This window comes from Maniola jurtina, chromosome 15 (assembly GCF_905333055.1).
Source record: "Maniola jurtina chromosome 15, ilManJurt1.1, whole genome shotgun sequence".
Classification (NCBI taxonomy): Eukaryota; Metazoa; Arthropoda; class Insecta; order Lepidoptera; family Nymphalidae; genus Maniola; species Maniola jurtina.
The window spans coordinates 11338644-11363500 of NC_060043.1; the positions used below are offsets into that span (position 1 = coordinate 11338644).

General features: G+C 35.8%; 1 protein-coding gene across 3 annotated transcripts in view; it reads right to left on the bottom strand.

The window, feature by feature from the left end:
* LOC123872478 overlaps nt 1–24857 on the bottom strand; it is a 45227-nt gene that overhangs the window by 11625 nt on the left and 8745 nt on the right. For all 3 annotated transcript variants that reach the window (XM_045916765.1, XM_045916764.1, XM_045916762.1), the window contains exon 2: nt 14663–14761. In XM_045916765.1, the coding sequence (XP_045772721.1) occupies nt 14663–14761 (99 nt within the window). The remainder of the gene's footprint in view (nt 1–14662; nt 14762–24857) is intronic.

Here is a 24857-nt window from a genome sequence, read left to right on the forward strand (position 1 = left end):
GTTGCTCGATTCCGGAAAACCTGCATCAATCATTACTACAATCGCAACTGTTGTGATTGGATGAATTTGTGGCATTCTTGTTGCAACAATGCATTGTAGCCAATAGTGCCCTCGCGCTCCTGATTGAATCAGGAATGCGAGCGCACTATTGGCTATAATCTATAATGCAATGTTGCTCCGAATTGCGCGAAACTTAAAGAATAACCTCCACAAAAACGAGGTCTAGGACTTAAAAAATTAGGTAAATGGCCTCCCTGGCGCAGTGGTCTTATTAGTGGGACGTCCCAGGTTGATTCCCAGCAGGGTTTGGAATTTTATAATTTATAAATTTCTGGTCTGGTCTGGTGGGAGGCTTCGGTCGTGGCTAGTTACCACCCTACCGACAAGCCGTGCCGCCAAGGGATTTAGCGTTCCGGTACGATGCCGTGTAGAAACCGGAGGAAGTATTGGTTTAATGAAAACTGCCATACCCCTTTCAGGTTAGCCCGCTTCCATCTTAGACTGCATCACTTACCACCAGGTGAGATTGCAGTCAAGGGCTAACTTGTATCTGAATAAAAATAAAAATAAAACTACTCAGTTATCTAATTCCAAAACCTCATTCCGTTATGTAAATATTCAAACCATTTCGACAAAGAGATCAAAGTCCTCACGAAAATGCTTACAAATTGACCGTCTTTATGAAAAACTTATCAAGCGCGAAACAAAATCAAAACTTCATTAACAAGTAAAGTTTCCAACAAATCCAACTTTTTGTGTTTGAGTTATTTTACTAACAAACCGTTTTGCCCTCCTATTAAATAGTTGTGAAAACAAAGTCCTTTGTGTTTCGGTTGAAATTCCAGGGGATCTCAAATGAATTAATTATAAAATATATTTTGAGGAATTTGTGTCTGAAAAGATTTATTTTTAAGTAGGCTTTACTAGAGTTCTGTCTTTCTATATTTAATCTCTTTTTAATTTCATGTTTTGGTACTTACCTAAGAATTGTACACTATCTTCCTGTCACTATAAATGAATGGATCAGGGGGCACGGCAGTGCCCCCGCCAAGACGAGCCAAACGGCGCCCGGGGCGCTACGTACCTTTTTCTCGAAGTGTTTCGCCGTATTTTCGACCCGTTTATACTTTTACTGTATAGTAGAGTACCTATCTACCGAGAACAGAAAGACATAAATATAACTCAAAATGTAAAAAACCCCTGACACAAAAACTAGAAAAGAGCTGATAACTTTCAAACGGCTGAACCGATTTTCTTCGATTATAGCTAAGAACACTCGATCAAAACCACCTTTCAAACAAAAAAAAAAAATTAAAATCGGTTCATTCGCTTAGGAGCTACGATGTCACAGACAGATACACAGATACACACGTTAAACTTATAACACCTCTCTTTTTGGGTCGGGGGTTAAAAAATCATAACGTAGATTTTATATCACTTGCATAAGTCTATGCTTGCAACCATTGATGTTGGAAGCACCACCCCTATGCACCTGTCAAGGTAAAAATCACGAGGAAACCTGCCTAGAGTGTTCCATAATTTTCTCAAAGATCTGTGAACTGTGAAGTCTGTCAAACCCTACTTGACTAGCTTGGTGGACTAGAACCTTAGCCCTTTTCATTCTCGAGACAAAAATATATCACGTTGAACGCGAGGATACGTTTAACTTCAGGGGTTATTGTTCCTACTTCCTTCTAACGAGTACGAGCAACGAGGTAAAGTTTAGCGTACATACATAATGGAACGCGAAAGTTATAGCAAACTTTGTAATTGGTTTAATGTATCGCACCTTATATTTCGCGAAAAGTGATTAGCAATATTAAATACTCGTAGATTCAGAAACGGTGCGGTAATTGATTAAGGAAAACTGTATTAAATAATTAGGGAGTGATATTATAGGCACATCAAAAAGGTACCTGTTTATTCGAGTACCTAATAAGTCTATTCGACTTTATGTGTGTTCCCCGATTACTCAAAGGCGCCTGGACCGACTCCTCAATGGATAAGAGTAAATTGTTCGCGAACGGTGTGACTTAGTAATCAGTAGATTTTAACCAGGTATAGCATATTTTATCACAGTGGGGCTACTAAAAATAGTGAAAAAAAAAAAAACTTTTTTTGTTTTTTTTTTAATATTCCCACGTAAACCGCTGTACAGACAGCTATACAAGACCTCAACCAATATTAAGTATACGATCGAGTATGACGTTCAGGTTACTTAATAATTTACTCTTTAAAAAACCCCCGACAATTGAAGGTTACAGTAACTAGAAAAGAGCTGATAACTTTCAAACGGCTGAACCGATTTTCTTCTAGCTAAGAACACTTTCGTTTCGATCAAGCCACCTTTCAAACAAAAAAAAAACTAAATTAAAATCGGTTCATTCGTTTAGGAGCTACGATGCCACAGACAGATACACAGATACACACGTCAAACTTATAACACCCCTCTTTTACAGGTCGGGAGTTAAAAACAAATTCGTCTTAAAATTCTGCCAATATAATTTAACATTTTTCGTAATCTCAATGTTGGCTTTGCCAAAGTTTTGTGTCTAGAACTTATTTTCTTGGCGCACGCCTACTGATGGATCAAACAAAAGATTTATTTATCACTATGCGGATCAAGTTACATAAAGTTATGTAATGGTCGAAATGCACTAAACTGAAATTGCGGACTAATGTTTCAATTTTCAAAACATCTCTACAGATATAATAATATTAGTGTTGTTATCATAAACGGCACTTTAAACTTCATTTTTTGTTTTTCTTCTTTTTCTTCGTCTGCTTTCGATTTTTCCTCATCGTTGGATATTTTTTAACCCCCGACCCAAAAAGAGGGGTGTTATAAGTTTGACGTGTGTATCTGTGTGTCTGTGTATCTGTGTATCTGTCTGTGGCATCGTAGCGCCTAAACGAATGAACCGATTTTAATTTAGTTGTAGTAGAAAGGTGGCTTGATCGAGAGTGTTCTTAGCTATAATCCAAAAAAATTGGTTCAGCCGCTTTTCAGTCGTTTAAAAGTTATCAGCTCTTTTCTAGTTTTCTTGTAGAAAAGAAGGTTAGATAACCGTTAGGTTCATAATATTGTAATATTATGGCAATTGACAAATGTCAAGCTGTCAAGATGGACGTTGCCTCGATACATAATTATTTATTTGAAAATGATGTTTTGGAAAAATGCTCGGATACTTTGGATCGTAGGTGCAAAATAGTCCAAGAAAATCGGTTCAGCCGTTTGAAAGTTATCAAGTCTTTTCTCGTTACTGTAACATTCACTTGTCGGGGGTGTTATAAATTTTTAATTTACACTCGTTATTATGACAGGTATAATAGACAGAGCGAACAAGAGACATATCTATGAACAAGAGCAAGCGAAAACTTACAGGTGATTTCACCGATAGATATAGTATGCTCGCTGCCTTTGTCGGTTGAGTCAGCAACTGAACATCAGCTTTCGATACGTGGCGCAGTACAACCAAAAACGAACGAAGGCTTTGCTTCGACTTTTTCGCTGTCACTTTGTCGTCCAACCCAGTCCTTCGTTATCGTTCCATAGCCTTCCCTTTTTTTTCCTCTCTCGTCTGGCTTTACAAAGATTAGCCAATGTCAAGTTTGTAGTTATTTGTAACAAGTTAGTTAAACTATACAAGTGTGGACCCCGTCTGTGCCGGCGCTCGCCGACATACGCACGGCACCCCCTAGAGCGCTTTCCAGTCGGTTTTAACAAAAAAAAACACTCCAAAAAGGCAGAGCACGACCGCCAGCTAACACCAACACATGCAAAGTCCTAGCCTTCACTTGCTCTCTACAATGATTAGTCTTGATGCTCTACCAGTCTCACCCAAGTCCATCCGATGTGATGTTAGGATAAGGTAAGTTCATGTCAGCAATTAATGTACTCTTTATGTGGTAAATTAAGTAATAAATTAAGTAATAAAGCTTTATACCTAAGGTTTATAAAAGTAATCTGTGTTACTTACTACAGAATATTTTTTTGTAGTTACACTATTAGTCTTCTCGTAACTTTTAACACTAATGGACTCATTGTTCGTCTAATACAATTTCAAATTATATTTCGATTTCCAATGTTGTTCTGCCTCATATAGGTACGTCCTTGAACTACCATGGATCGATGAAAATGGACATAGACATCGGAAGATATTTAAAATTTACATCAGTGTCAGACAGGTTAAAGTGAAGTCAAGAAAATGGAAAGAAAGAAAAGTAACTTGGCTTCTTTTCCTTATATTATAATGTTCTCCAAGGTAAAGCATAATAGTTTTTGATTTATCGTGCAAAATGTCGAAAGAAATGCCCGAGTACGGAACCCTCGGTGCGCGAGTCTGACTCGCACTTGGCCGGTTTTTTTTACCTACTTATACACGTCTTTTTAACCGACTTTTCGTTTGTGCACTTTGTGACTTGGCACTGACAATTATTGTATAGGTACCTACATAATATGAAAACGTTCCAAATAGCCGCTCTTTACTTTAGATAGATGTATATTTCCTTTGGACGGTCAATTAATTTCACAATGACAGTGGTCGAAATGAAAGATGACGTCGATGTGTTTACGAGCCGTTTATAAATCCCTCTGTAATAATAGTGCAATTAATCTGAAAATACGGCAACATATTGTGTTTATAATATGCTTTATTTGCCACTGTGGTAATAATAATTTATTAGTTTATCGCATCGAAGTAATATAATAAGTCTATGGTTTATCGTCGAATAATTCTGTCATTGGCTTACAATCTGTTTTCATTAGCTGACCATGCTGACTATAATTTGCACCAGGTCGACATGGCAATCGGGGTATGTTGTACAGGTATTTGAGTAAGATAAAACCGGCCAAGTGCGAGTCAGACTCGCGCACTGAGGGTTCCATACTCGGGTATTTTTCCAACATTTTGCACGATAAATCAAAAACTATTATACATAAAAATAAATAAAAATCTGTTTTCATATTTAGGGTAAAGCCCTTTCATATTTACCCCACTTGGTATAGTTATCTTATTTTGAAAATTGAAACACATTTTTTTTTTTAATAACGATGTAACCACAAATTCGCGGTTTTATTCCTGTACTTGTGCTATATGACCTACCTACCTACCAAATTTCATGATTCTAGGTAAACGCGAAGTTTCTTGAAGACACGACGGACAGACAGACAGACAACAAAGCGATCCTACAAGGGTTCCGTTTTTCCTTTTGAGGTAAAGAACCCTAAAAATGTGATCTATTTCAACTTTATCATCATTGAATGGAATAAGTAGTGACGTAAAATACGAGTACATCTTTTCACTAACCTTTTCCATTTCCGAAGTCGTATCCATTAATTTTCGTATCGGAATATAAATGGGCAGAGTGCTGAAACTGTAACGTCTCCCCAGAGTAACATTCTTTTTGTGGAAGCGATTTAGATATTTACCTGTGTTTAGGTCTACCGTTTGATACAATTTGGATACTAAATACGAGACCACAAATATAATCATCATGATTCATGATCAACCCATCGCCGCGCCGTCCCACTACTGAGTATATAACTTTTAAAATTTTATTTCCGGTATATCAAGATCTTCAAAATCAGCCGATTATGCACTTTGACTGTCTATTAGTTTTTACATGAAGCGAATTGAGAACGTTTATTTCGTAAAGATTGTTAATTGATCACATATTTTGTTAGTTTACGCACCTAGACAACAGGGTTTTTCTAATAAAATGATACTTTCGCAACATAAAATAAGTCGTAAATAAAAATTAAAAAAACACGACTGACCTACCAAAAAACGTTATACAAAGCAAAATGGTTTGTATTACGAACATGCATGTCATGAACATTTGAAAATGATGTCATACACATTTTTTTTTGACGTGACAACGTCTTATAATTCGATAGAGCCGGCTGCACGCACGAAAAAACATGACTCATGCGGCGTTACCTCGCTCTGAGGCGTTCCATGTAAGGCTTGAAGTGCAAGCGAGAGCGCGGAACGAGTGACAAAGAAGCACAATCGGCCTTTGTTGTCACGTTCTACTATCGTCAGTAAACCGACTTTACAGACAACCAATTTTTAAATAGCTAAAGTCATTAAATAGGGGTGATGTGGTGTGATAACTGATAAGCCCACCCCATACATCCAAATTCCAAATCTATTGCGGCATTTAGATTTTAGAAGTTGTGCATACACTTTGAAATCATTAAACTTCTTTTTTTCAATATACAGGGTGTTTGATAATTAGTATATAATGACGACACGTACCCATGCTACTTTGATCTGATAAATACAATGCTGAAGTAAAAAAGCGAAATAAAATTATAAAAATTTCCATTCAAAATTTTAATATTTTTTTATGCCCAAGTTTTCATGGCCCTAACGTGCCCTAACTCACTGACATCGTTGGCCTTGGCTTATCTAAAGATGGCGAACGATCTCAGTGAGTTAGGGCACGTTAGGGTCATGAAAACTTTGACATAATTTTTTTTTTAAATTTTGTATGGAAATTTTTATAATTTTATTTCGTTATTATACTTTAGCATTGTACTTATCATATCAAAGTAGCATGTGTACGCGTCGTCTTTATATAGGTACTAATTACCAAACACCCTGTATATTACAATACAAAATGAAAATAAAACTGCACGCTTCGTGACTAAAACTTGATAGTCAGTCCTACATATCGTATGTAATAAATAGGTCCCGAATTAGATAACGTTTTTCACTGCTCTGCTCAAACGTTTCAATTAAGTGAGAGTGAGATACCTACTCGAGATTGCCTCAATCGAGATTAATTACGACTCTTTTATTAACCCCCGACCCAAAAAGAGGGGTGTTATAAGTTTGACGTGTGTATCTGTGTACCTGTCTATGGCATCGTAGCTCCTAAACTAATGAACCGATTTTAATTTAGATTGTTTTGTTTGAAAGGTGGCTTGATCGAGAGTGTTATTAGCTATAATCCAAGAAAATCGGTTCAGCCGTTTGAAAGTTATCAGCTCTTTTCTAGTTACTGCAACCTTCACTTGTCGGGGGTGTTATAAATTTTTAATTTACACTTGTTGTCACTGCCCACACAATGTACAACTTTAGGATTTTGAGCGGTGTGTATTTCCTGCGTTTCGTTGAGTTTGGCTGTCGTAACCGAAATTTGGTAGTATAGTAGTAAAATATAGTAAAAATATCGAAATGATATTAAAAAACCGGCCAAGTGCGGGTCAGACTCGACACCAAGGGTTCCGTACTCGAGTATTTTATCCGACATTTTGCACGATAAATCAAAAACTATAATGCGTAAAAATTAAGAGGGGTCTCTCCGTCACTCGCTTCATACAAACGTAGTTCCAATTTCATTTGAATTTTAAGCAACCAAAGTCCATGAAATTTTGCAGACATATTCTAGAAACTAATATCTGTGTCATACGATTGTATGAAGCGAGTAACGGAGAGAGCCCTGTTGATTAAAATCTGTTTTGACAGGTAAAGCCCTTTCATGTGATACCTTATACTTGGTATTTTAGTTATCACTGTGAAAATTGAAAATACTAATATTATTTTTTATACTTTTCGCCATATTATACCTATTGTGTGCTATAAGACTTACCTATCTGCCAAATTTCATGATTCAATGTATCACGTTTTACTTCGCTATTGTATTCAATGAACGTTTGAATTAGAGGTGTCAAATATGGTTAGATTCCTATATCATAATATTAATGTTTGTTACAGAAAAATATTGAATATTTTTTACGTTAAAATATATTAACTATCAAAAAAAAAGCCGCAAGCAGAAACTTGCATGCAAACGATTTTCAACCTTATTGACATATTTCAGAAAACCACATATTAGCAATCTATGAATGATACTGAGCAAGAATATGACAAAATAACAACTTTCTCGTTACCGTCAATAAGGTCGAGAATCGCTTGCACCTGTTTTTCTGTTGCTTTCACCCCTAGCGAACCATTATACAGATTACCACCTTAAAAGCGACGTCTGGGAGGTGTCGGAGGAGGTTCTGTAGAAATATATTATATCACTTTAAAAAAACAAATAATTTTTATTTTGTATTTTTATACTTAAATTATTTCTTTTCATTATTTTTTTTATAAGAATCATTAAAAAGAAGTGAGAACTTATCGCCGGCGCACTACTGAGCACGGGTCTCCATTTCAATAACACTCAAGTAATAAAAATAGTACCTAACACGATATACTAGTACCAACAAATTTCAAAGGCACTTGTAAACCTTTACTTCAATAAGTACCTACAAGCTTCACAAAAATAAATAATAGATTCTGTATTCCTTGTTAGCACCCTTCAGGTTCAGATACGGAACCCTAAAAAGCATGACAATAAAGAAATCCCGACAGACGTATAGTATATGGTAATAATTTTACTCTAAATACCTAGGTACCTATACCTACCTACGTATTTATGCAAAATTAAAAACAATTGGAATGATAAAGAAATGTCAAGAAGGTGCAAAAAGTAGATAAGTTTACCCAGTTACCTATTTAAAAATCGTTTTAATAACGAGTTTTTATTTTAGCCTTCATCACGGCTAAAACTAATACAAAAATCGAACAACCCAAGCTCCAAGCACGCCGGAGCTATAACAGACACTCGGTTCCTATGGCTACCTCCCAGTTCCATCATGAGACCCTGGATATAATCCACTATGCCCACCCGGTTCCATCATGAGACTACACAAACACACACATTTCCAAAAAGACCAATACAATTTACGTACCTAACCTATAATAACAAATATGCGCGTCACAAATCTACAAAATCAAGTAACTAACCTAATCTGTGATAATATCAACTCCGAATATCGAAATATGATATTATTTACATTCAGTATTCACCCACAACCAAGTTCACAAATAAATAAAACTACTGTCCTGATTGAATAGCAAAATCGAAAGAATCTATTTGATAAATGAAACTACCGAGGGGCGATATTCCAAACGAATTAAAAACCAACGCGTAGCGATAGAATATAATATTTTATCGCGTATGATATTCGCTACTGATATCGTGTGACGTAGATCGTAGGTCTATCTTTGGCAAACGCCTCGTCAAATTTAAAAGCAATTACTAATAGAAAATGTATTGCTTTAAAAATTTTATATTAAATATGGGGTTTAAGGAATATCTAATATCCTGAATATTTTTTTATATTGAATATGTATTATAGATAAATTATTTTTTGACACCACTAGTTTGAATCAAAAACATCAAAGGGCGTTTTGATGTCTCTTTTATATAAAACGTCGCTGTCATCGCCTATTTGCCGGATTAAAAAGGGGTTCAGTGATTTATATCCATCCTAATATAACCTAACCATACTAATATTATGAATGAGAAAGTGTGTCTGTCTGTCTGTCTGCTAGCTTTTCACGGCTTTTTATCCTGGAAAAAGAGTTCCTACGAGATTTTAAAAAACTTAATCCACGCGGGCGAAGCCGTGGGCATCCACCTAGTCTATAAATCATCGCTTAGGTACTAAAACGAACTAAAGAATTTAATAATTATGAATAATTTATTCAATAACATAACAAGTGTAAATTAAATAACACCCCCGACGATCCAAAGTATTTGAGTTTTCCAAAACATCATTTTCACATAAATAATTATGTATTTAGGCAACGTCTATCTTGACAGCTTGACATTTGTCTATTGACATAATATTATGAACCTAACGGTTATTTAACCTTCTTTTCTACAAGAAAACTAGAAAAGAGCTGATAACTCTTAAACGGCTGAACCAATTTTTTTAGATTATAGCTAAGAACACTCTCGATCAAGCCACCTTTCAAACAAAAAAAACTAAATTAAAATCGGTTCATTCGTTTAAGCGCTACGATGCCACAGACAGATACACAGATACACAGATACACAGATACACAGACACACAGATACACAGATACACACGTCAAACTTATAACACCCCTCTTTTTGGGTCGGGGGTTAATAAGTAAAGAGTTACATAAAGGGAAATAATTATCCAGTCTGAATGGATAATTCCGTGGACATTTTGGGCGGACAATGCAATCGCAGTTGGAGTTGCGGATTCTCTACATAATGGCTTCTTTTCATGAAGTCAGTGGACTTTTCGTTTAATTATAATATAATTAAATTTAAATTATGTTTTATAATATTAAAGATTGTTTTTGCTATATTTATATTTAGAATTGTTCTCATATAAGTGAACTTTTGTTCTTTTTCAGAAAATGAACTCTTTAAACCTAACCTAAATTTTATTACTGCTTATTGTATGTGATTTAATACGTGTTAATCATTTATTATTGATCTGAAACAGTTTACCAGGTCAAACTATCGTGAGTGATATATATATTTGATAAAAAACATTGATCCGTTCTTTCATAAGGCAAGTTGATTTACTTATAGTCGTAATACCACTATCAATTATTTGTTGCCAGTTCAAGAGATACCTATAACCTACTCTAAAAATCTTTATTTTTTTACCCCCGACCCAAAAAGAGGGGTGTTATAAGTTTGACGTGTGTATCTGTGTATCTGTGTGTCTGTGTATCTGTGTATCTGTGTATCTGTGTATCTGTCTGTGGCATCGTAGCGCCTAAACGAATGAACCGATTTTAATTTTGTTTTTTTTGTTTGAAAGGTGGCTTGATCGAGAGTGTTCTTAGCTATAATCTAAAAAAATTGGTTCAGCCGTTTAAGAGTTATCAGCTCTTTTCTAGTTTTCTTGTAGAAAAGAAGGTTAGATAACCGTTAGGTTCATAATATTATGTCAATAGACAAATGTCAAGCTGTCAAGATGGACGTTGCCTAAATACATAATTATTTATTTGAAAATGATGTTTTGGAAAACTCAAATACTTTGGATCGTCGGGGGTGTTATAAATTTTTAATTTACACTTGTCGAAATTTTAATAGGTACCCAACCCATGCGTATTGTCTCATGTCACAGGTTTCCACAGCTGTGCTAAATTTCAATTTACAAATCAACTCACCGTCGCGTCAGCCCACTACTAAGTACGAGTTTTCTCTCTGGATTAAAAGGGTTAGGCCGTAGTTCACCACGCTGGCCTAGTGCGGATCGGCAGATTTCACGCATTACAATGTTTTCTTTCATCGTTAAAGCAAGTGATATTTAATTTCTTAAAACGCACATAAGTTAAAGGTACGCGCCCAGGATCGAACCCCTGACCCACAAATAAAAGGCCGGCGTCAGACTATAACCGCTTGTACGGCCGGACTTTTTGCTTTATTCTAAAAAGTACGAATAATATTATGTAATACGAAATATATCTGTGTGAAGTGGTAGGTAGGTACAAACTATGTAAATAAAACTACAATACTTTTCTATTCTAATGGGATTTAAATGGAAATTCTGTTCAGTAAACATCTTAAGTGTTAAGGGCGTACGTGTAATCCCTTTAGTCGGATACTGGACTACATCGTATAAACAAATGAGGTAACAGGTTGGGTTTATATTACCCCTCAGTATGTTATATAACACAACATATAAACCACATATACACATTAAAAACACATAATAAACCTACTTACAAATAAAACTAATATAAAGTTAAGGTAAAAATTGTAAAATAAAATAACTAGATAGTTGTAAGAAAAACTTTTATACTAATGTAAAGATAAGGAGTAAATAAAGGCTTAATAATAATAAAATGTTATACTAGCTGATGCACACGACTTCGTTTCCGTTGATACAGGTTGTTAAAAATCCCATGGGAACTCATTGATTTTCTGAGATAAAAACTAACTTATGTGTTAATCCAGAGTATAATTTATCTCTGTCAGCCAAATCCGTCCAGTAGTTTTTGCGTGAAAGAGTAACAAATACACATCCATCCATACAAAGTTTTGCGTTTATAATATTAGTAGGATTATCTACTGAAATGGACGTATACACGCTGGATAGTCCGCTCATATTCTGACGCTCACAGCTGCTATCAGCGCCAAAATGTCGAAAATCAAGTTGCTCCAAAAACAGATCGGAAATCGTAAGTCCAGCGTACTTATATAAGTAGAGGTCATTGGTTATATCCTAATTATTTTGCCCACGACTTCAACCGCGTGGATCTACGCTTTATAAAATCACGTGAGAACTCTTTGTTCTTCCGGGATAAAATGTGGTCTATGTCGGTCCCAAGCATCGATGTTCCCAAGATGTAAGTACCTCTGTACCCGTCAAGATCGGTTAAACGGATGAATCTTTGAAAACCCCTTGGAACTCCTTGATTTTCCGGGACAAAAAGTAGCCTAGGATCCTGCATCTTAAGCCAATCGATAATTTCCCTCGGTCTCTATTATTTATCGTACTTACCTATTGTAGTATATCGTAAAACTGTGCTACTTATTACTATAATGAAATGATACTTAATTTTCCGGGACAAAAGTAGCCCTGTTACCTATAACAGTCCTGCATTTTTAACCAATCACTAAATTTCCACGATCCCTTACATTTATCATACTACTATAATGAAAAATACATAATATTCGGTAACAATATAAGATTTATTAATCAGTAGTCACATTAGATACCACTAATATGACAGTATAATTAATTTATCACGACGCCTGCGATGCCTACATCGTTTGTCAATCAGAGACAATGACAAGGCGTATTTCGATATAATTATATCGTTAGGTATCTAATCCATACTATCCATACTAATATTATAAATGAGAAAGTGTGTCTGTCTACTACCTTTTCACGGTTTAACCGATTCTGACGAAATTTGGTAGGGGACGGAAATAGGCTATATTTTATCCCGGAAAATCAAAGAGTTCCCACGGGATTCCCAAAAACCCATCCGCTTAATCGATTTGTATGAAATTTGGTACCGAGGTAGCTTGCGTCCCTGTAATTGCCATAGGCAACTTTTTATCCCGGAAAATCAAACAATTCCCACGGGATCTTTGAAAACCTGAATCCACGCGGACGACGTCGCGGGCATCCTCTAGTATTATAAATGCGAAAGTCTGTCTGTCTGTCTGCTAGTTTTTCACGGTTCATCCGCTTTACTGATTTTGACGAAATACAGAACTAGATTGCAGTTGTTATTAACTGTCAAAAATTGTATGGTATGTTTTAATAACAATGATGTTATGTAACTTATCGATAAGTAAAGATAGATTGAGTGTTAATCTGTCCGTTAGCCAATCTGCTAGGCTGCTGATATAGATACATTTCATCTTAGGAAAATGAACATTTGGAATTTTGAAAAAACACGGACGTAATCGCGGGTAAAAGCTAGTTTTAAAATATATTATTTTGATTGTATTTTTATGTAACCAGAGTAGGATTTATACGTGTTTAGATCGCATGTCGTGTTAACTTATAATAAAGGCTACAATAAGAACTAAGTATATTAGGTCTAATTTTTTGTGATGTATTTTTTTTCTGTTGTTCTTCTGAATAAATCAAAATCAATAGTCGTCCTTACTATATATTTGAAAGTTCAAGGTTTAGGTCAACTTCAATAATGTATTGAAATCTACTGAAGTGAAGTCATTGTGGTAATAGTATTTGCCAATATGCCAAAGGACACGATTAGATAGATAGATAGATAGATAGATAGAACACTTTATTGCACACAAAAACACATGTAAAGGATCACAACACAGAAAGAAGAAAAACAGAAAAAACAATCGTGTGCAAAGGCGGCCTTATTGCTTGGAGCAATCTCTACCAGGCAACCTTTGCTGAAAGGAGAACTGCTAGTGTTGGATAGTATAGTAGGATTAGGTATGTGAGACGAAAAAATTGGGTTCTTACTTAAATTGCTTAGGACAAATTTTCATCTAGGACCTCAGAAAATTGGTAATTTCTGTATTCGAGACGCGTTTTACACTAATTCGTATCCACTCATCTCTTTCAGTTAATTTCCTGGGATCATTCGTGCAAGGTAATATAGGGATAATAATGTCCGCTGATTTATCCGCCATATTGGATTTGTCATGACGTCACACTATAACCTAAACGCGGAACGAAAGGTTAGCCAAAGAGACCTTATTTAAAAAAAAATCGGCCAAATATAAAGGGTTCCGTACCATCGTACGAGAAATAACACTATAAGTACAGTGGTTTTTAACCCCCGACCCAAAAAGAGGGGTGTTATAAGTTTGACGTGTGTATCTGTGTGTCTGTGTATCTGTGTATCTGTCTGTGGCATCGTAGCGCCTAAACGAATGAACCGATTTTAATTTAGTTTTTTTTGTTTGAAAGGTGGCTTGATTGAGAGTGTTCTTAGCTATAATCTAAAAAAATTGGTTCAGCCGTTTAAGAGTTATCAGCTCTTTTCTAGTTTTCTCGTAGAAAAGAAGGTTAGATAACCATTAGGTTCATAATATTATATGTCAATAGACAAATGTCAAGCTGTCAAGATGGACGTTGCCTAAATACATAATTATTTATTTGAAAATGATGTTTTGGAAAACTCAAATACTTTGGATCGTCGGGGGTGTTATAAATTTTTAATTTACACTTGTCATTTATTACGACCTTGGTTGTAGCGACCATTTAGTTTTTGAGTTATCGTGCAACATGTTGGAAAAATACCCGAGTACGGAACCCTCAGTGCGAGAGTCTGACTCGCACTTGGCGGGTTTTTTCTTTCTTTCTTTCAATGCAGAATGAACTTACCAATCTGCCGTTTCGTTCTTTCTTTCCTTAAACTATTCCTATATAGTGTTACTCTTTGCGCACGTATGGTTTCTTTTCTCTTCAACCATCTTCCACTCTCTGGAACAAAGAAATGTATTATTTTAATATGATCATATACCACTACTATACCCACAAGAGGTGCAAAAGGCACAAGTGGTGCAATGTCTGCAAGAGGCGCGTCGTCCTCAAGAGCCGCAGATTTCAATTTTGGAATTAATTTACCTATTACACTGTGTATTTTCATTCATCCTGAGTTTCTTTATAGAATAAATAGCCTTAGAGATCATGCTATTACACTGTGTATTTTCATTCATTCTGAGTTTCTTTACAGTATAAATAGCCTTATAGATCATGTTCTCGATTATCCGACACTAAATATTTCCGGCGTTTAATTCAAAGATTCCGGAGTTGAATGGGCTTAATAATTCTAGCCGTCGAGGATCGCGAAAGCATTTTATTGTAAGAGCTCTCGATTGTTAAGGGGTCTCTGCTATGAAAATGCTTTTGTGCATTCGATTTGTTAAGAGTGCGACATTGTTTGTTAGAGCGTTGCAAGTGAAAAAGTTATTTTGATACTGGCGAGTGATAAAATATAGACAGATAATATACCTAACCCTAATAGTTGAACTGGTTGCGAAGCTGAAGGGTTAATGATATCCTTCGAAGAACTGGTAGACCTTTAGGTCCCAAGGTGTTAGAATGGTGACGCAAATTATACTCTGGATTAACACACAGGCTACTTTTTATCTCGGAACATCAAAGAGTTTTAACAGGATGTTGGAAAATTTAAATCTACGCGGACGAATTCGCGGGCGTTAGCTAGTAATAAAATAAATTATGTAATACTAATCAACACAATGCGGTAAAATATTTTCATTAACTATTGAAAAATGTACGTATCGCATGTTTAACTAGTGCTACTGTAGTTAGGTAGTACGGCAAGTAAATAAATAATTTAGGTACTCATTAGGTATAATGTAAGTCATAATATAAAATTTAATTAGGTATGCGGTGTGAGCCAATTAGTTCACAATCGCGTTGCTAAGAAAATTGTATTTCGTTAAGTTTACAGTTTCTGTTCCTGTGATAATGACTGCGGTGATGATAATTAAGAAAACTGAGTATATTTTCTTATCTCCAATCTTCTATACTTATGAACATAACTGACTGATTTATCGACGCGCAGCCTAAATCCAGCAATAAAAATCTCGAAATTTTTCCTAGGTCCATCTTATAAATTAGGTGCTCACTTAGCAAGCATTTTTGGAAATTCAACCCCTAGCTAAGGGAGCTAAATATGCAATTAAAATTTTGTCTGAAAGGGACATTTATCAAGTTATATCTGTGAAAATTGGTAAGTATTTGAGCTTTTGGTTAAAAATATGTGTTTATTGCAAGTAGGTAATATGTGTTACAGCGTTTTTAACCCCCGTCCCAAAAAGAGGGGTGTTATAAGTTTGACGTGTGTATCTGTGTGTCTGTGTATCTGTGTGTCTGTGTATCTGTGTATCTGTGTATCTGTGTATCTGTCTGTGGCATCGTAGCGCCTAAACGAATGAACCGATTTTAATTTAGTTTTTTTTTGTTTGAAAGGTGGCTCGATCGAGAGTGTTCTTAGCTATAATCCAATAAAATTGGTTCAGCCGTTCAAGAGTTATCAGCTCTTTTCTAGTTTTCTTGTAGAAAAGAAGGTTAGATAACCGTTAGGTTCATAATATTATGTCAATAGACAAATGTCAAGCTGTCAAGATGGACGTTGTCTAAATACATAATTATTTATTTGAAAATGATGTTTTGGAAAACTCAAATACTTTGGATCGTCGGGGGTGTTATAAATTTTTAATTTACACTTGTCATAAAATTGGTACAGAAATAGCTTGCATTCCGGAGGCTACTTTTATTCTGGAAAAACAAAATTTTCCCACGGGATAAATCAACACCATATTATATCTTAATAATCATGTGAACAATGTTGAAGGCCGATTTGATTTGATTTGAATCTTAAAAACCTAAATTAACTAGAACTAAGTCGCGGGGAAAGGGTTATGTTGTGTTGTGCTGTCACATTTGACTTTTGGAGTTGTTCCGTTTTTGTTGTGTGGTTGAATTTTAAAGGCGGTTGACCCCTTTTAAAGCGGGCTCACACAAAGTGTGGACAATCTCAGCGGCTTATCTGTGGCAATTAGTTACGATGGTCGCCTCCTAGTCAGCTTTATGAAGACAGTGTTGCATTTCTAATTAGGTCTCGTCTTCTGCGGCGTCGTAACGGCTTGAATTTAAAGTGCACTTCATTTACATGTTTACGGCCAATAACTTTTAAGGACTCCGAAGAGTGCCAATGGGACCCTACTGTCCATCTATCCATCTGTTCTGTAATCTCTTAACTTAAGTAGAGGGAGAGAGTGTAGAGAGTTGAAATTTTTGCGGAGTGTGTATAATCTATTGCCGCTAACTATAATCTATGTACAACGAATAATTAAAATTTCAAAATGGTCACCATGTAAAAAAGAAAATTAGTTACCTATATATTATCTTACAGTCATTGTAGCCGTAACCGCGACGCGCAGCGAGCTGAGTCCCTATGAAATAACTCAAAATTTAAAAACCCCCGGCACAAAAACCTCTATAAGAAAACTAGAAAAGAGCTCATAACTTTCAAACGGCTGAACTGATTTTTATCAATTATAGCTATGAACACTCGATCAAGCCACCTTTCAAATAAATAAATAAACCTAAATTAAAATCGGGTCATTCGTTTAGGAACTACGATGCCATAGACAGATACACAGATACACACGTCAAACTTATAACACCCCTCTTTTAAAAAGTTACAGAATATCATTATGGCGAACGCAAACAAGACGCCAATACAATTGAGTTTGAAAGTTACCACGTGATCGAATATAGACAATTGCAATCCAATAATAAAATTGGTTAGCAACTTTTGATAGGGTTTCAGTTATTGTATTGTCTGATACTCGTACATGCTAGCATGTAGGTTACCTAATAATATAAAAAAACGTACAAAAAATACACTTTCTAAGTTTTTTACGATGTACCTAACCACGAATAAAAACCCAGCTAACCACAAATTCACGGTTTTCGGATTTTTCTCTTTACTTGTGCTATAATACCTACCAATGTCATGATTTGAGGTCGACGGAAGGTACTCTATAGGTTTTGATTCCCTTGACCGGCCTTGACAGACACGACAGACAGATCTTTATAGGATATTTATCTTTATAGGTATATTCTTTTCTTCTCTGAGATACGGAAACATTTAACTTATTCAAAACTCGAATTTTACGCAAGCGGAGCTGTGGGCTATATAAACATTAGAAAAAAAAACACATATTCCCTACACTTCTTTATATTCCCCTCAAGATTACTTGACAGTGAGGAAAGCGGTCTCCGCCCTCGTTCAGTGAATTTGTTCAGAGCTCGGTATATATTATGCAAAACCTTACTCTGTTCTCTGAATTTCATATGGAGGAGCTCGCGAACATTGTTTGACGTTTGTGTTTGAGTTACATGACTTCTTAGTTCTTATAAAGCTGGGCCCTTAACGGTACAAAACCTACTATATATACAGGGTGTGATTTACTTGGCGCTATTATCTACTTACACACAATTCAACACAAATAACCATTTGCCTTATCAATCCTTAAAAGCTCAAACTTAACTTGTAGTTTCAGTGATTTAATATTTTCCAGACCCGCAATGTATAGCGTACAAAGCTCGGGTTCAATGCCACGACGTAGGTGGAGCAGGTAACAACGCAACGTTCATTGACCTATAGCGTCAGTCAGGTGTTTTATTTGCAATACATTGCGAACTTTGGACAAATTCAGGTGTTTTAAATTATTTTTTCGCGTTTTTTGTGATATCTTATCAGTAATCATCACTATTAAATTATTTTGATGATTCAAAAGCACTTGTAAGAGTTTATTTGAATGAAAATCTATTCTATTCTATTCTTTTGTATTCTATTCTATTATATTATCACCTGTCTTCGTTTTAACTAGGGTTCTAATTGAACCCTGTATGTATCGCGCGACGAAGTCACCGGCCAATGCTAGTTTTCTTGTAAACCTTGTACCTGTTGTTTGGAATACAGATAAACTATCATCCCCGCAGGCGTTGTCGTCGTTCTGCTACGGTGTATTTTCCCAGCAAACACTGAAGTACCTTGTACTTAAATAAGCTGTTTTCCTCTCGTTGTTGTATGATTAAGAGAAGTTAGCTGGAAGTCAAGATGTATTTTCATTGGATAAATTATCACACTATCACACTAATAATATTATAAAGGAGAAAGTTTGTATGTGTGTGTGTGTGTGCGTGTGTGTGTGTGTGTGTGTGTGTGTGTGTGTGTGTGTGTGTGTGGGTGTGTGTGTATGTTTGTTACTCCTTCACGCTAAAACTACGGGACGGATTGGGCTGAAACTTAGAATGGAGATAGATTATACCCTGGATTAGCACATGGGCTACTTTTTATCCCGGAAAATCAAAGAGTTCCCATGGGAATTTTAAAAAACCTACATCCACGCGAACGAAGTCGCGGGTATCAGCTAGTATGTTCATAATATTATAATTATTCAGGTGCAGATGGAGAAAAAAAATGATATGTAGCTTTTTATTGGTAGTCAAAGTTCACTCTGGGTAACGATAACCGTAACGTTTGAACCGCCTGTCATGCAACTTAACCGAAGGCTTTATCGACTTGAGACTTCTGTAAACAAATATCATAATGTATGTAAAATAGCTGTTATACGGAGCGTAGTCTCCCGAGATCTGTCTGTCTGTCAATACAAAGCCAAGTTTGTGGTTGTATGAAACTGGAACTAGGAAGCTCGACTTCAGCACAAGTTCAGTACAGACGGCCTTGATTTGATACTCCGTGGGGAATAATGCTACCTGGGTACCTACTCTTGTTCTTCTCATTTATTTTATACTAGCTGACCAGCTGATGCCCGCGACTTCGCCCGCGTGGATTTAGGTTTTTTGAAATCTCGTGGGAACTCTTTGATTTTCCGAGATTAAAAGTAGCCTATGTGCTAATCCAGTATATTATCTATCTCCATTCTAAATTTCAGCCAAATTCGTCCAGTAGTTTTTGCGTGAAGGAGTAACAAACATGCACACACACACATACAAACTTTCGCCTTTATAATATTAGTGTGATGCATACTCATTAAAGTAACATATTTTCTTAATCTAAGTAGGTCCTTGTTTATGATCAACCCATCGCCGGCTCACTACAGAGCACGGGTCTCCTCTCAGAATGAGAAGGGATTTGGCCATAGTATACCACAAATTAGAGGTGCCCGACCTCCCTAAAAGGTCGACGTCCTAACCACTAGGCTATCAGCGGTATATGGCTAGATGTGCCTTTACGAAGTAGACAAGGAAGGAGTAGAGACGGGAGAAAAGGTCGCAGGCGGTCACTAATAACTAATAAACTGTTCAATATGTAAAATAGAAAAATCAGAAAAGAATTAAGTATATGTATTTACATTTAAAATTGAAATGCTAGCTTATTGATCATTATCTTGTATCTCGATAAGTTTAATGTAGCTACCATGAAAAATATCTTCTTAACTGTAAAATTGTCATTACTGCACTATAAATTATATTAGCATAAAATATTGTGTAGTCACCATATTGTAGCATAAAAAGCTCATTTAAAGTTTAATTTCTATAGTGTAATAGCTTCATAAAATTCATTTCTTTGTCATAAAATCTCATATAAAACGCTATGCACTTTTTTAAATACCTACCTACTATGTTTTGCATATATAGCATTGCTACTTAAAACTTTGCAGATTTATAAATAATCATCATGAAATGAACAATACTTTAAGAGCTGGTAGGAAAATTTTAGGAGAAAGATGAAATCTGTAAGTTAATAAAACGTAAAAGTGTAATGTGCTCATACTAAGAAAATTCCCTCATACTATGAATCGAAATCTCAATTCAATATCCAAAATAATTTTAATATTATAAATACGAAAGTATGTCTGTCTGTCTGTCGTCTTCACGGCCCATTGGTTAAAACGATTTTGATTAAAATTAGCACAAAGATAACTTGCATTGTAGGTATGGACCTAGGCTACCTTTTATCCCGGAAAATCAAAGAGTTCTCACGGAATTTTCAAAAGTCGACCCAGTTAACCGATTTTGATGTTTGTTACAGATTTTATTTACAGATTTGGATTTAAAAACTTTGATTTTTATTTAGGTCTGTCAAAATTCCATACTAGCTCAGCGACTATAATGTATTAATTTACGACCAGCAGTAAAATATTTTTTGCCCGCGCAATGTATGTAGTGTCGCGTTACATATCGCGTTAATTTATTTTTACTGTATATGTAAATCAAACTCGAAATAATAAATTGTTTGAAATTTTAAAAACGGTGATAGCCTAGTGGTTATGATTTCAGCTACCTATTTGTGGGGTCTAGAGTTCAATCCTGGGCACGCACCATACGAAACACCATTCTCATTCTAAGAGGACACCCGTATTATAGAAGCAGGCGTTATTTTGCGGAAGTCCATGATATACAAGGAACCAAAAGCTTAATTTGCTATAATCCGCCAAACCAACGAAATCTGTATGGTACGCAGCACCACACGTTAATTCCAACACCACTCGACGCGCGTTTCGCCGACACCGGAGCATTTTCAGGAGATGTAGACCTTACAATGTCTAATGTTGGAATTTGTGTGGTGTTGCGTACCATACAGATTTCGTTGGTTTGGCGGATTATAGCAAATTAAGCTTTTGGTTCCTTGTATAGGACACCCGTACAAAACATTACCTAAACAATGGGTTAAGAGTGATCAAGACCTTTGCCACGACGCTAGCACGATAAAATTACCAATTCCCATAAATTATAGCAAAAAGGCGTGACATACAAGTAAATTGAGGCCCATTAACTTTCCTATTTCCGGATATCCGGTGCACAAAGAAGACCGACCGACCGACGACCGAAACGTATCCTGCTCACGACAAATCACCGATATCAATATTTCTCACTGCCGGAAATTGAGCGGGCCATCCACAAAAAGTCTTTTTGGTTACCAAAAAAAGGTCGTAGGAATACAAGAGTCATACCATCAACGCAGTATTTTTTTCTGATTCCAAATATATAGTAAGCAAACAAGATAAAGTTGAAAACTAAAACCAGACTACGATCATTTCAATACACGCTGAAATATTATATTTAAAGTAAAATTGATTTTCTGTCGCTTGGTATATTTAAATGTTGTAGTATATTTATATTTATGAACTCAGAATTTTTTTTTTTCTTTCATTTGATGTTCCACTCGAATCTCGATACAATAGCGAGAACATTTTTGCGGACCTCCACTTTTTTGGATGTATCATCCGTCAGGTCGATTTTTTTCGTAGAAAATGTAGCCATGTCACCCGGAGGCTCTCTCCGTCACTCGTTTTCACTCGTTTCATACAATCGTAGTTCCAATTTCATTTGAATATTAAGCAACCAAAGTCCATGAAATTTTGCAGACATATTCTAGAAACTAATATCTATGTCTGTGGTTTTCCAGATTTCTGTTAAAATATTCGGTTTCAAAGTTACGCGGTCTTAAAAAATTTCATACAAATCGTTGAGCCCCTGTAATTTTAAAACTACATCTTTTTAGAAAAATCTAAAACACCACAGACACAGGTATTAGTTTTTAGAATATGTCTGCAAAATTTCATGGACTTTGGTTGCTTAATATTCAAATGAAATTAGAACTACGATTGTATGAAACGAGTGGAAACGAGTGACGGAGAGAGCCCTGTTAACGAAATTTGGTACAGAGATAGCTTAAATTCCCTTAAAGGACATAGGCTACTTTTTATTCCGAAAAATCAAAGAGTTTCCTGAGGATTTTTGAAAAACCTAAATCCACGCGAACGTACCGCGTGCATCGACTAGTCTAGTTTATTGTAATTACTCATTTTCAAAGAACATTTACATATTTAATGACCTGAAATAGGCCTGGTTATTACAAAAGCGATATTACGAACGTTAATTATATTGGTTCAAGCGAAAGCCTGAACCATGCGGCTATAACTAATAACAAAATGAATGGCAACAAGCAATCATACGTTATTACCCACTCGCTTAGCATTCAATAACGCTTTTCCGCTAATAACTAATACTAATAAGTAATAATCGTGCAATCTACTATAGATACATATAAAATGATAAACCCACTGTCTGATGATAGCGTAGCCACAGTTTTACAGTTTTATGATAGCTTACAAAACTGTGGAACAACTCAAACTCAAAACATTTATTCAAGTTTATAATAATAGTACACCTTTGATGGTCAATGTTGGAATTTGTAAGATAAAATGCATTCATTTTAGAAGAGAGCCACCTCTCAGAGGTTTTGCTTTTTCTGAGATAAAATGTAATGCTGTTATTTATAATGGGAACTTAAAACTAAAGCTTCGAAGCTCTGGTCTAAGAAGAAGCCTACAAGGGCTTTAGGCAACTTTTTTTCAAGCTTTCAATTATTTTTCAATAAGTTTACGTTTTTGGGAGCGAATTTTAATCTCAAGAAGGGCTCAATCTATAGAATCTTGAGATTTTTCAACGTAATTCCCAATATAGAAAGGGTTTGGATATATTATTCCATTGGGATTTTTAAACTAGGATGAAGTCGCGGGAAAATACAGTATAAAAAGTATCCATGATGGATTTTCCTCATGAAATAAAAAAATACCTACTCTAAATGTTAAATTCTATAGTTACTTACAAATAGTATGACATAAAAAGTAGGTACTGGGGCCCTACTACCATCGCTTAAAGTAATAGTGTTTCAATATTGTTTTGAATATAGTATAAAACAATATTAAACAAGTGTAAATTAATAATTTATAACACCCCCGACAAGTAAAAGTTATAGTAACTAGAAAAGAGCTGATAACTTTCAAACGGCTGAACCGATTTTCTTGGATTATAGCTAGGAACACTCTCGATCAAGCCGCCTTTCAAACAAAAAAAGTAAATAAAATAGGTTCATTAGTTTAGGAGCTACGGTGCCACAGACAGATACACAGATACACACGTCAAACTTATAACACCCCTCTTTTTGGGTCGGGGGTTAAACATTATTACTCTAAGCGGTGGTAGTAAGGCCCTGAAATAGCCTATCGTAATAGTGTTCTGAGCCAAATTAGAACAACAGCCAACAGTAGGTATAGTTTGCATAGTAGCTAATGACACTGAACCTGTGGACTCTACAAGCGTATTCAATTAAGTGATGGCCTGAAGCCGAACGAGGCCTTTCCGACCCCTGTACCCCTGTACCCTGGACCTCATGTGGTTCCCTTCAACAACTCAATGCAAGAATAATATAGTCCGTCCTATAAAGTAGATAACTACTACGCACGTACGTACATGGCTCTCCTTTATTATGTTACTAGAGGATACCCGCGACTTCGTCCGCGTGGATTTAGGTTTTTAAAGATCCCGTGGGAACTGTTTGATTTTTCGGGATAAAAAGTAGCCTATGTCAATTACAGGGACGTAAGCTACCTCGGTACCTTTCATACAAATCGGTTAAGCGGATGGGTCTTTAGGAATCCCGTGGGAACTCTTTGATTTTCCGGGATAACAAGTAGTCTATGTCCGTCCCCGGGATATACGCTAACTCTGTACCTTTCGTCAGAATCGGTCAAACTGTTGGGCCGTGAAAAGGTAGCAGATAGACAGACAAACAGACAGACACACTTTCGCATTTATAATATTAGTATGGGTTCACTACCCATATTATAAATCCGAAAGTCGCGGGACATCAGCTAGGAAGAAAATACAGTGTAAAAACTCTATATAGCGAAACTATAGGGACCGGGTATGTATTTTATAGCGTTCTAAAGATTTTTTATTAAACGGAGAGTAAAAGAGTAAGAATGCAAATGGCTTGTATTGCAAATTAACCTTTGCAAATTTCTATGTTTTATGGAGTTTATCGTTATACAGAAATTTGCAATATAGAGTTTATACTGTAAAACTAAATTAAACTTCATAAACCATTGTACTGTATGGTTTCTAGACCAGCTGAAATCTTATAGCAGCGGTTCACAATATAACAACAGTTGAGCTTGCCAGCTATTATGCTCACGGTTATGTGGGCACTGGCCAGCACAACTTT